At 39.2% G+C, this 13,676-nt stretch overlaps 1 protein-coding gene across 1 annotated transcript in view; it reads left to right on the top strand.

The window, feature by feature from the left end:
• Positions 1–13,676, top strand: part of LOC122772208 (A disintegrin and metalloproteinase with thrombospondin motifs 7) — a 76,181-nt gene that overhangs the window by 53,345 nt on the left and 9,160 nt on the right. Inside the window, exons 17-23 of the mRNA XM_044029996.1 lie at positions 2,783–2,909; positions 5,447–5,660; positions 6,153–7,922; positions 8,289–8,441; positions 8,935–9,108; positions 9,977–10,123; positions 11,582–11,744. Coding sequence (XP_043885931.1) covers positions 2,783–2,909; positions 5,447–5,660; positions 6,153–7,922; positions 8,289–8,441; positions 8,935–9,108; positions 9,977–10,123; positions 11,582–11,744 — 2,748 coding nt within the window. The remainder of the gene's footprint in view (positions 1–2,782; positions 2,910–5,446; positions 5,661–6,152; positions 7,923–8,288; positions 8,442–8,934; positions 9,109–9,976; positions 10,124–11,581; positions 11,745–13,676) is intronic.

Here is a 13,676-nt window from a genome sequence, read left to right as displayed (position 1 = left end):
TCTTGTCTTCAGACCTTAAGTTTAGTGCTGAATAGACCATATCTTTTGTTTTAATTTCATCAGCGTCACACTGTTTGATTTCACATTCATTACCAGTGTGTAATCTGCTGTTACGTGTACAAGTTTGTTGATTTGCAACATTTTTTTTACTATTTATTTAAAATGAGATTTCCGTATAATACGCCAAAATTAGACGTCTTAACCAAGTAGCAACCAGTGACCATAAGGATCTGAGCTCCAGTTTTGAAGAATCGAGATTTAGCCGGTGTTATGTTGATGTTTTGCAACCAGACATTGCAACCAGGCTCCTATTGGACGATACCAGCTGTCAATCACACTGGTATTGACTTATTTTGTTTTTTCTCTAAATGGGAACATCATTTACAAAACTGAAATCCTGTTTTATTGGAGAGGACCGAGGAAACTGGAAGGTTTTAGTCTTAATACCCACTCTCTTATATTATTTGTCCAGATGGCTTTTATACAGAGAGTAATCCACATGATGTTAGTGAGCAGGGCCCACTTTTGTTCCCAAGACTAAGCATAATGTGTGTGTTGGTGGAAAAAGGAGTACGGGGGCTCATCTCCCTAGGTTTCAAAAACTTTTTTAAATGCAGATTTGGAGACAAAACTTAATACTTTTACTGATGCTGTTAGAGCAACAGCTGTTGTTTCCATAGGAGTGTTGTAGAGCTGCTTATCAATGCAACAACAGCAGCAGCATCAATAATAGAGTGAGGAGTACCTGTGTGAATTTGTTTAACTTTTTTTGGCCACAGTGCTAATGCGAGTACAGCATATTGTATGAGCAGTGGGGTTTTTTTAAGTCTCAGCATCTTAAATATACATTTTCTCATATAAGGAAGAGGAAATACTTGACAAGTATCTCACAAATATGAAACCAAATGTCTGTACACTTTTGTTGTTGTTTTTTTTTTACACTATTTCTCCATATATACTGTATACATAGGCATTAGCACATCAGGAGACATTACTCGCCCATATTAAAATACATTATACTACATTATCCACCACTCTGAGATCTTAAAGCAGTATTTGCTCATGTAGCTGAAAAGATTTTTAATATTTTCCTCCATCTTTACTCATCCTGTCTCCATTTGGCTTCCAATCTAATGTAGCTGCCTTGTTCTTTAGAGAGATATTTGAAGGTGTAAGAAAGAGATCAGACATGGAGGGCACAGAGAGGTGAGAAGTGTCTGCTTTTCTGATGGGGTGGAGGCTCCCGAAGGAGCACAAGAGATGTTCGGTCACACAAGTGGAGATAAATCTGTGGCTTCCTCATGAATCAGCCCCTTTAAAGTATTCTTTGGTGTAATGTGCTCTTGGGTGAATACTGGTGGAGCCACTTTTATGTTTGATGCTGTATAATAATACTTCTCCTTGTGGTAGACAGATAAATTTCTTTTAAGCATATTTAAGATGGGCATTTTAATAATTTATTTAGTGAGGAATGAAAACAGCTTTCTGCTCATGCGATTCTGTGTTAGTTGAAGATATGTATGTAAAGCTACAGTGCATAACCTTTGGTGTTTTTTTGTTGTTGATGATGTTATAATTCTGCCTCTGTTATGATGTCAGATCATTTATATGCTGCATCCTTCATCTGATAATGGCATTGGATAGCTCAGTTGGTAGAGCTATCTGAAAAAAAAGAAGAAAAGAAAATGGGCCTGGCCAAGCAATACTATCAGCTAGTGGGTGGGGACAATTTCAGGCCCAGTTATTAATACATCAATTCTGCAAACAAAACAAACAACTAGATCAAGGAAATGTGATAATTATGTAAAACTGAAATGCTAAAATAGTGTTTTTATTTATAGTCTATATGAAAATTGGTTGTATTGCCAACGACCAGCTATTTGTCAATAGACCCTCTCATAATCCACATGTCAATCAAAAACCGTTGCTCCTCTCAGATAGTTCCTCCAATCGTCATGCAGAAGCCAAGCGTCCACACATTGAGCACATATCCTATTCTGTGCCATCCCATAGTGAACAGTTGAAGCTGAGCTTCAAGTGGTTTTAATGCAGAGGCTGCTACGGGAATGCGAACATCACGTAATACGACCCGTCATGTGTGATTAACAGCTGATTCTGAATTCTGAACTACTGACACATTCTAATCGCGTTCTAGTGCACTTTTATTATTGAAATGTAAATACAACACAGTACATATTTGACACCATTTTAGCAATCACCACTGGTGCAGGAGTGTCACCTGGGGGCACAAGATCTTCACTATACTGAGAAACACAGAGACTTGTATGGAGCTGATAGGCTTATTCAGCATTGAGTGAACTCATTTGAAAATGGTTTAAATGTAACAGACGTTTGAACAAATAAAATGTGGATTAAACGGAAAACATGACTGGTCTTAATTGTCACTGTTTTTAATTAGATTGAAACGATGTAAAACATAGTGAGAACTGTTACTGTACACATTTAAAGGTGCTGTAAGATTTCTGTGGCACGAGTGATCGTTGATTCGGAAAAATACGCATTTAAAAGAGAGTCAGTATAGATAGTTTTACTGGTGTAGAGATCACCTCAGGTCATCTGTCATGATGAAACAAGTGTGTCTCTCCATGCTGATCTAATGAGAGGAGCTCAGTAAAGAGATCCACTGATTTATGTTCACAGTTGTATCCTTGGTTCGTAAAGTAGAAATGTGTTGCTGTCTTTTATGTCATTCATCTTCTCTTCTTAATCATGGTTCACCAGATGTCACACAAGCATTCCTCTCCTCCCTCTGGTATTCCAGGTGTTCAGAGACAGACTGTTTACTGTGTGGAAAAGACAATGGGGATATTGGAGGAGCACTTCTGTGACCCCTTGACCCGACCGGATGATAACCAAACCAGTTGTAACAAGGATCCATGTCCAGCCATGTGAGTTGACATGATTTACAAAATGACACCAGTATTCACAGACACACACAGGGAAATATGCTTGTTTTTCAACTCTTCTTTGAAGGACTGGTGAACCCAGATTTTCATTAAGAACTGATTGGAGAGTCAATTTCATTGATCATATTCCCACCACTTAAACAGTGCCACAATATTTGTAGTCTGTAATTGTTTTCTAAAACACTTTTCACCTTATTTGTTGAAATCTTCTTCATACCCTGTCTGTCGTCCTCGCAATATAAACAGTTACTGTAACCGTTTAAAGATTTTTGTCACAAACAAAGGTTATTTATTGAGGGCTATCTGGAAGTAAAGTGGATTTCAGTAAGCCACAAAGTGTTTCATAAACAAATTACAGACTTTAAATTAAAACCTTTCATCCCCATAAAACAAGACATTGTCTCACCATATACAACAAGCACTCCATCAACACAAAATGAGAGAAGCTATTGTAAATGACAGTGCTCCTGTCGATTGGCATTTATTAGAAAATGGAAAAAATATTCAATCCTTGCAAAATATTAAGTGGTAAGCATTAGAAAGGAAGAAGTATTTAACAAGTTTTAAACAACCTCTACACAACAATTATTTACTTGATTATCTGTTTTATGTTAATCTTAAATATGATCAGCGATAGGACTCCATGAACTGTTTACCTTTCATCAGCTCTTTTGTGGATTGATAAAATCTGTCTTTTCCATTGCTTGGTCTGTGATGTTTTTCTTACTTGTGGCATTGACTAAAAATGCTTGTTTATGTTTGCTGTATTTGTGGCTCTGAAATTCAACATAAAAACCTCATGGTTTAGTGAGATTAGTTTTAAGACCTCTGGACTGTAACATTCACCTCTTTAATCTTTCTGCAGTCAAACAGTGGTTCTCCAGTTTGCTTTCATTTTCATTTTGTCTCCTGTGTTTTGTCGTATTGATTAAATTCCTCCTGTGTCATGTACATCCCCTTTAACCTTGTATACTATAAGTTTAATTCACACCATTGCAACCTGTGCTTTTGAGTCTCTTTGAAAGACAAATTCAGGTTATTTTGAGAGTGCAGCCTATGCACATCAAACATGAATAGTTGAGCACAGCTGGCAGGTTTGCTTCAATGAGATCAAAGAGGCACATCTCTCCAGATATTTCTATTTCCACACATTTTATTGCACCAAAGTGCAGCTTGTTCTCTCAGAGCAGTTTTTATGTGTTGAATATGGCTCTCAACGTCTGTTTCAAACACAGACTCAAGCATCTGGGGCCTCTCTGTATCACTAAATGTATATATATCAAAAAAAAAAGAAAGAAAGTTAACACCCTCTAACAGGGTAACACATTTTGTGCAGTTTCCTTATTCATCGGTAAATTGGTTAATAAACAATAGCTGGTTTGTCCCCGCCAGTAACCAAACCTTCACCCTTGATTTAGGTGCTGTTAGATGCATTTTAAATCTAGTAGTCTAGAAGCAGTATTACAGTATATGGCTGTAGCTGCACTGTCAGCTATGTGCAGTTCAGAGGCCACTGAATGTATCTTCACATTTTATCCACGCACTTTGAATTCTTCTGATAATTAAATCAGCGGTCTGGTTGACATGCACATTGTGCTGGTATAAATAATAACGACACAGTGTGTGAAGTCTCAAGAAAAAAAATACAAACAAGAAAAGAAAACAGACGTAATTGGTTAATTGAAGAATTGGTTAAATCCTTAATGGCCATTCCAAAAGCCATAACTCTTTACTTATTTGCTAAGAGACCTCCCACTGCAGTGCCAGTACACATGTTGTTAGAACTGGAAGATATCGTGGGTAGGAATGGTAGACCTTGAATGTTGGACAATCAAGAATGACGCACACAGGGCCTTGTCTATGTCGACAATGAACAGCAGAAGCCGTGTTTGTGATTTGATTGGAAGATGACACATTCTTACTGCTCTCAGCATGTTAATGTGTTATTGTTCATGCATAACATTTCTGTGAGTGCCTTATTTTCTGCATAATAGCAGTAAACCGAGGCAGTTTTATTTGGCAGTGAGCTGTGTAGCTAATTGGCCGCAGTTCATCTTTTTCTATCCAACCTGCTGCAATTTGTGGTGCACTTCATGACATTTTTACTTTTTTGTGAAGAATATATTTTTTTGGTTATGAAGTCATGAACTCTGAATAAACATTTCATCTTTTTCACCTGTGCACACAGACTCTGTGGATGAGCAGATGGTCCCAATCTGTTACACTGAACATCTTAACAGCGGTTGTTTATTTGTGTTTGGCGAGTTTCAATGTATTACTGGACAGCTGAATATATGCACTCTGTTTTCAAAGGCGGCAGGAAATATCACCATTTAAGTGACGCTTAACCCAACTTTGCTATGGACAGTCTTACCACTGCCATCAAAGCTGTATATAGTCTATACATATAGCTGTTGTATATATAGCTGTAGTCAGTCGTTATACATTTGTACATATTTTCTGTCTCAAGTATGCCAGTAAATGGAAGATGTGTGCATGTTTTGTGTGCCTCTGTTCAGGTGGTGGGTTGGTGAGTGGCAGAAATGTTCAGCGAGCTGTGGGAGCTCAGGTCTGACTAAAAGGACAGTGCTTTGCATCCAGGCAGTGAGTGTGGAGGAGCAAGAAGCCCTGCAGCCCAGTGAATGTGAACACATCCCTAAACCTGAGTCACTATTGTCCTGCAACACAGATGTCCCCTGCCCAGCAGACTGGACCACTGGCAGCTGGTCAAAGGTAGGTTAGGTTAACCTGTACTGGGACAGGAGGTTCTGTTTGTGCAGAAAGAAAGAAAGTTCATGAAGTTCAGTGGTTTGAGTCTCCTGATGTGCCTACCTGTAACTTTATCTCTAAGGAAGTAACAGTGTGGTCAGATTCAAAACTTGAAATGTCATCATTTTCAGGCCAAATGTTCACTTTAAGGCTAAAACAAGATAAAATAAGCCTCATTGTGAGAATAATTGTAGTGTGTGTCACATATTGTCTGAAAGCTGTGAGCTCTGACCCTTGACTCCAGTCTTCTCTGATTGATTTTGAGGTGAATATCTGTTGAGTCTGGTAACAACATTTGTTACAGCATCTCTCCACATGGAGAGATGTTATGGAAAATGTTTTATTTCACTTGAGAGCTGGATTTTACTTTGTAAACTTGGATGCTTGTAAAATAAAAATACAGATGGAGCTGCTGATGCTTATAATCAGCTTTGGCATCTCTTCTCTCTCCTGCAGTGTTCACTGACTTGTGGAAGTGGAGTCCGTCGCCGTAATGTGACCTGTTCTAGCAACACAGATTCTGAATGTGACCCCCAAAAGAAGCCTCTGGCCATCAGCACCTGTTTCATGCAGGACTGCCCACAGGTTGTGGATAACTTTGGAGGTATGGACTGGTCAGGAAGCGGCTGGCCAAGTAAAGAAGTTCTCAATGAAATTAATTCCATACCTGAAGTCAAACCTCCGTCCAAATACGGCACCACCAGAGCCCAACCAAGATCCCATAGTAACCTTAATAACATAATCGAGGGAGATTTCCACTACCACAATAACCTTGAAAATGGTAATAAACAGAATAGTGTTCAAGTTGATGATTTTTACTATGACTATAACTTCATCAACTTCCATGAAGACTTGTCAGACGATTTTGTGAGCAATGAAGAAGATTCAGGAGACAGTCACATATTCCATTCTCCACAGGAGGACAATCCAAGCCACAGCATGAATGAAAGTGTTCCCACTGCTACTTCAACCATTTCTACAATATTAAAAGCCATTTTTCACACGGTGAACACAGAGGAGCCACAGACAGACAACACCAATCTTGACAATGTGAATCACAGTAGAAATGCAGCACTAAATGAGTCTGTGCAAACAAATTCTGAAGGGATGAGTGACTTTCTTTCTGAGGATTATCTCCTGCCTGTGTCTGCAACTCATTCTCCACCATTGTCAACAACTCAGCATTCACTTAACCCAAAGCAGAGATATGACGTTGTGCGGTGGCCCGAAAACATCAGCACAATGCCTAATCTGGAAACAAAGGAGCCTACACAGGATGTGACATGGGGGCAATATACAGAGGAGTCTGAAAATAATTATGACCATTTTCCTGAGGAGGAAAATCACAGTGAGGATGTTGGTGTGACTCCAAAACAGGCTCTTCCCAGGTATCAAACAACCATTAATACTATTTTTGCTTCAACTGTGAGACCTCATGAGGTGGAGACATATGATGATTATGAGTACAGTTACATTGATGAAAGTACAGACCAAGCAAATGAAGAAAATGTAGGCACTCCCACACCAGAATCTGTAATTCAGGTCAAGACTCAAGATCTGGTGAATGAAAGTGTTTCAGAAATACCTCAAACAACCACTCAGTCAACATTATTTCCAACTTCTTTCACACGGGAAGAGCTGGACTTGGATCAGACACATTCTAATACAGCATACGACACAAGGAAAGACAATTCATCGGCTTTTGACCTTGACCTCGGTACAACCCCGCTCCCTGCCTCACAGAAACCCACTCCTCTTCCCTTTCCCTCTCTGGTAATCTCAGGTAACCAAGAGGTCCCTACTGACTCCACATTAACTGCAGGAACCATACCTCTGCCAAACTCAGAAGGAGCCTCTTGGCCTTCTCCAGCTGATTTCCTGCCAGCAACAACAGTGCAACTACCTACTCTAACTTCCTTCCCTGAAACAACTGGAACAGACTTTGCCTACCAAGATCCACTGTTTGATTTAGCTGATTTTGACTACAATGAAATAGTTGTTCCCCCAGTGACGAGGAGCAGCAGTAACAGTGATCCTGATGCTTCAAACGCCACCATTCAACATCACACAACTCAAACACAGCTCATGAAATCACCAACACCTGCTGTGCTCCTCGTGCCAACTCGTACACCTAATCACACACTTCCAGCACCAACATCTGCCCGAACATCAGCCTCTACACGAGTCACTCACGCTGCCTACTGGGTCGCTGGCAACTGGAGCACTGTGAGTCTGCCTTAATCCACACATTCTAAACTCTTGCTCTTTTTTGATATTCACGTCTCTCGCTGCCTTTATTCTACAAACACATTTTTCTGAATTCTTTGGAGACACCATTTGTCCTTGAGTTATTGCAACTGACATTGCGAATGTTTTATGGAACATTTGAAAGACGTTGCCTCCACTCACACCCCTGCTCTGATGTGTAGATATAATTTGCATGTATTTGCATATCAGGAAAGTGCTTAAAGCCAGACCTCAACACATACACAAAAACATTTTACATGTGAGTGAGGCTTATTATGTGTGCTGAAGCTGTTAATGCATCATGGAGTAAAATTAGTAATCTTTTGTTCCTGCACTTGTGGCCAGTGCTCCACCAGCTGTGGTCTTGGTGCTATCTGGAGGACTTTAGCTTGTAGCACTGGCTCAGACTCTGACTGTGATCCAGCCAAGAGACCAGCACCTGCCCTGCGCTGTTACATCCGCCCCTGCTCCACATGGAAGGTTGGAGAATGGAGTAAGGTGAGACTACCAGCATAAAAATATATGATGTGAATATTCCTGTTTTTACAGTTACTATGAAAAATAGTTGTATTTTTGTATCTATATTTTCATCCTACACCTTGTTTGCAGCATAATGGCAACACTGAATTGGTCCACAACGTAATGGCTTTATCTAGTATTAATATGTGGTTGACATTTGTGGTTTTAAGTGAATGTGATTTCTTTCCTATGATGTAGCATATCTGAGTAATCGAGTATAGTTCTCGATCATTGTTCAATTCTGAAAAAGACATTTCCTGACTAAGAAATGGATCCTCTGTAGTTTTGCTGAAGTCACTTTATATTCCATGTTTGTTTTAGTTACACAAGCCACACTATGATCATCAGCAGTTTATAATAGTGTGACACCAGCTGACCCTTTGTTGTTGCCTTGGTCTCCAATTTACTGGATCCCCACAAGCTCCAGTGGCTGCAGCTGTGTGAACTACAGTCACACTGTGTATCTTCCTAGTGCTCCGAGAACTGTGAAGGTGGAATTAAATCACGAGAGGTCCAGTGTGTTGACATGCGGGATCAGAGGCCATTACGACCTTTCCACTGCCAGGCCGTGTCAGCCAGGCCACAAACCCATATACCCTGCAAACTTCAGCCGTGCCTTCACTGGTACACTTCTTCCTGGGGTCCGGTGAGTCATATGAGGCTAATAATGAAATATTCTCAAAGCATATAAAACATAGTGGTGTGTACAAGAATATATGTAGGTTATCATTTATTCATTCATTTATTCATTCATTTATTTATTTATTTATTTGAAAGGCACAGCACATGTTAGTGAACATCAGTAGTACACAAGATGTCAGCATACCAGAATACAACAATAACACCATTAACATCTGTCAGGTGAAAAATACGTTTTTGACTTATCCTACTCTTATCTCACCAACTTTCACTTTTATTAATTAGTTTCTACCCATGTCAGTGCAAACTGACTTGCAGAGACTTGAGCGGCTGTTATTGTTGGTGTGTGATTTTCTGGGCTGATGCTTTCATTGATGTGGGGGACTTTGAGACCTAACCTCTTAACCCCATCAAAGCAAACTCAGAGGAGGCACTGAATTGAATATGAAAAAAAAACAATGTTTTTCTCTCTAAACACGTGCTTTCACAATGTAGAGAAAGAACAGTGTATTGCACCTCTTGCAGTGGTTGGTCCTTCAATACTGCTATAATTTAACATCCAAACTTTGGTGTAAGATAAGGACTCAGACATTGTGTGTGTGTGTGTGTACTTGTATTATATCTTTGTGAGGTCCAAACAATGTAAAAACCTTACCTTTTTGTTTCATTTTGTCTGGGCCCCACAATTTTAAAGAGTCTTTTCAGGGTTAAGACCTGGTTTTAAGGTCAAGATAAGGGTTACGGTTAGGCACTTAATTGTGATAATTAAGGTTAGGGTAAGGAGCTAGGGAATGCATTATGTAAATGACGTGTCCTCGCTAAGCTATAAAAACAAGATTGTGTGTGTGTGTGTGTGTGTGTGTATGTGTTGTTAGTGCTCTGAGGTGTGTGGAGGAGGTGATCAGCAGCGAATAGTCACATGTCCAGAGAACGAGCGATGCAGTCGGTACCTTGAGCCCAGCAACATCCAATCATGTAACAGCCAGCCTTGTGCTCAGTGGCTCACTGGATCTTGGGGACAGGTACATTGCACACACACACACACACTCAAGCACATGCAAACACACCCGGGATGTTTTCATGAACAAAAGTAAGATGTACACTAAATCAATTTTACGTATCTTAAAACTTTGTGTCATATTATTACTTAAAGGACAAAAGCAAAAGCATAACATATCTATGATAATTAATCCCGTCTATCCCACCGTTATGTGTGTACTTTGAGTTCAGTTTCCACCTCATCTTTATTGTTTGAGAGGCAGGATTATTCGAATGAACAGGTGGTAGCATAAAATCTAACTGTGGGGGAAGATATTCCTTAAAATTTGCATGATTGATTCACTGTGGTCAAACAGCTGCTGGTATAACACGACTCCACAGTCGTGTTAATCCTTGTATACATTGTACTCAGTGTAAGACATTTACATATGTAATGACTATCAATGAATCTATGCAGTCACAGTGTAATGCATTCAAAATGAGTCTGTTTTCTGTCTTTTTTTGTTGTTAATCACAACAAGACTAATCAATCAATAGTTTGAGTTGGATTTTCAGATCCTCCTGTTGTGTTTAGTGATTTGCCCAAAACTATCCTCTATTTTTATAGTGAAACCCCCAATAAGACATGTTGTAATGAACTGAAGTGTCATGTGTCCCTGCATATTATTGAACTCATAGCCCTGTTGACCTCAAACACAATAACCAGAGAACACAAAAGGGTCTGGTAACCATTTATTGATTATCATGTCCATGGCAACCTTAACACAATCCTGTCACAGACCCTGACCCCCACGCACTAATAGTACACACACAATGCATATGCAACAGTGCAGCCTACATCCACACAATATAAATCACTTTCATTTTAAGAGCTTGTTTCCTTCACGTGGAAACGGGCTCTGTCAAGCAATAAAATCGACGTTATTTATAAACGTTTGCGTTTATACATCGGCAGAGCATGGGCAGGTTTTTTTGAACAGTCGATTTCTTTGTGATGACAGCTTTTTGTGTTTTCAGTCATCGTGCAATCTGTTTGTATTCATCTCACTTTACTAGCACAATGTTACTGTTGCCGCCAACACATGACTTCCTGTTTGCAGCTTGGTAATGTTGATGGGCAACACAAGATCAAGACATTGCTATACTGACAATGGTTTGAATGTAACAGAAATTGTGATCCTGACTAAGTGACCTTTTTTTTCACTATCATTATAAAAACTTACATTTAATCTGCTCATTTACAAAACATTTAAGCAATTTCATAATCATGCATTGTTTTCACAATCACACTAATATTTTGTACAAAAATGCTCCCTGTTCCTGTGCACTCACCCGTTTATAATTGGCCGATTCTGATGTCATCATAACAAATAAAGCTACAAAATTCAAAGGATTTTGAAAGTTGTAAAACAAGAAAGATGTTTATGAAGTTAAGCTGTCTGGAAAAACATTTGAAACATTTGTGGAATCTCTTTCTGCAGTGCTCTGCTTCTTGTGGTGGAGGAGTTGCGCATCGACTCATCAAATGTGTCAACACAAAAGCTGAGACAGATGAAGAAGTGGATCATAGTCAGTGTGGCCACGAGCCAAAGCCTGAGAGCTCACAGAAGTGCAACTCCCAGGAGTGTGACAGCACCCCCTCTGGTGAGTACCATGACGTGTACCCTCACTGACCTCCCAACTGTGAAATTCAATTGAACACAGAGGAACGACAAAGTAGCAGCCCAAGAGAAGATGTAATAAAAATTAAGATAAGAATGACAACGGAAACCAAAATATATAAGATAAAAATAGAAAGGCTGTGTACATTAGTGTATTTTATGTTGTGATTGTGGTCGTCTGTCATCCATTGCCAACCAAGAGTAACAATAAAAGTATCTGAGGTCCACATTTCAACAAGCATATTTATGTACTGTGTGATATATGTCCATGAAAAACAGATTATTTATATAGTTGAGCAAAGCACTGGTGTTACTCTGATTGTTGGTTCTACAGTCTTACACTTTGGGTGCTGTGGTGTTGCGCAGTCTGATTGCTGATGGTAAAAAAAAGGTTCCCCTGCTGTGCTCTGTGTGTGTGACTGAATGTGCTCCTGTAATGACTCAGCTCAGCACAGAGGGGATAGACTGTGTGTGTGTGTGTGTGTGTGGTGATGGTGGGGTTGTGTGTGTGTGTGGGGGAACAACACTAATAGAAGTGAGTAATCACAACATTTTATATTGATCTGATTTTCATTTTGCTTCACCGACTTTATTTTGTTGCTTTCAACACCAAAGTCACTCTGACAATCCTCCTGTTTTCTATCATACAATGACCACATTGCCAAAAAAACAATAACCGTCCTTATTCTGAAGTGCAAGTCAATTTGCTGTGGCAGATTTACTGCGATAGCTTTTGTCACTTGTCTCCGCTCTGTAGCTGAAGCTTGATTCAAAGACTTGATGCAGAACATTTTTTGAATACATTTGAATAAATCATTTATTTATTCTCGATTGCAGTCACATGGCTTTGCTTCCCTGATGTACATTCCAGTATAAAATCAAACACTTGTGGACGTCAATGCCATTTTAGCAGCATCTACACCTGTAAAGGTACAGCGATGTATTCTTGATGATAGATTTTGGTTTACATTCAGGGGATCACATTAGCTCCATTTTTAGCAAGAATCTGGATGCTCTGCCAGTCTCCAGATTTCTCTTTGAATCTCAAACCAATCAGATCGGATAAGAGTCTTAACTGCTTTTTTGGGCAATCAAATCCAGTAAGTTTGAAGATGACAGATGAATCGCAAAGTTAAAATGATTTATTTACTGAAATAACGGTACTGTCTCATGAAATGTATGGTTTTAATATGTAACATTTCTGCTTTAAAATATCTAAAAACATTACATTTTATATATTATATGACATATAATATGTCATATATGACATTATATGACATTTTTGGTCTGTGGGAGAAAACCTTGAGAAAATCCACCACACATACAAACTCCACACAGAAAGGCACTCGGTCAAACCGGGATTCTCTGCCGTGTGATGGAATCCATATTTATATTCAAACTAAAGGACCGCTATTTTGAAATGACCGTGCTGTGCATTCTGCCACCAAAGATCTCCTCGAACAAGAATTCCCATGATTCCATGCTGCTTCACAATCTCATCTCATCAAAACACTGTAGGTCTTCTGTTATTGTATTGATTGACAGATCCCTACCGTTGGAAAATAACATACGGTGCTTTTAAACGTTTGGGAAAAATAGCTAATTCAGAAGAGCAAATAACTGCATCACTTTATACAAGGTACGTTCAATATAATGTAAATCATTGTCTCCATTTGCTTCATATAAATATCGCTGTCCTTGTTGTGTACCATTGTTTTTTTGCTTCACATATAAAAACATAAACACATGGACTTTCTAATCTTCAAGGAGACAAGTGTTGTGATGTGTTTGTACTGATAAACATGACCCTGTGGGAAAGCATCTAATCCATATAAATGCATAAAACCTACACATATAGTTTATCTTCCAAGGCTAGAAAACAACAAGTGGAGCACAGCGTCTGCATAAACCGAGG

The sequence above is a fragment of the Solea senegalensis genome, linkage group LG7 (genome assembly GCF_019176455.1).
Source record: "Solea senegalensis isolate Sse05_10M linkage group LG7, IFAPA_SoseM_1, whole genome shotgun sequence".
NCBI classification, from domain to species: domain Eukaryota; kingdom Metazoa; phylum Chordata; class Actinopteri; order Pleuronectiformes; family Soleidae; genus Solea; species Solea senegalensis.
This window is presented reverse-complemented; position numbering and strand designations above follow the sequence as displayed.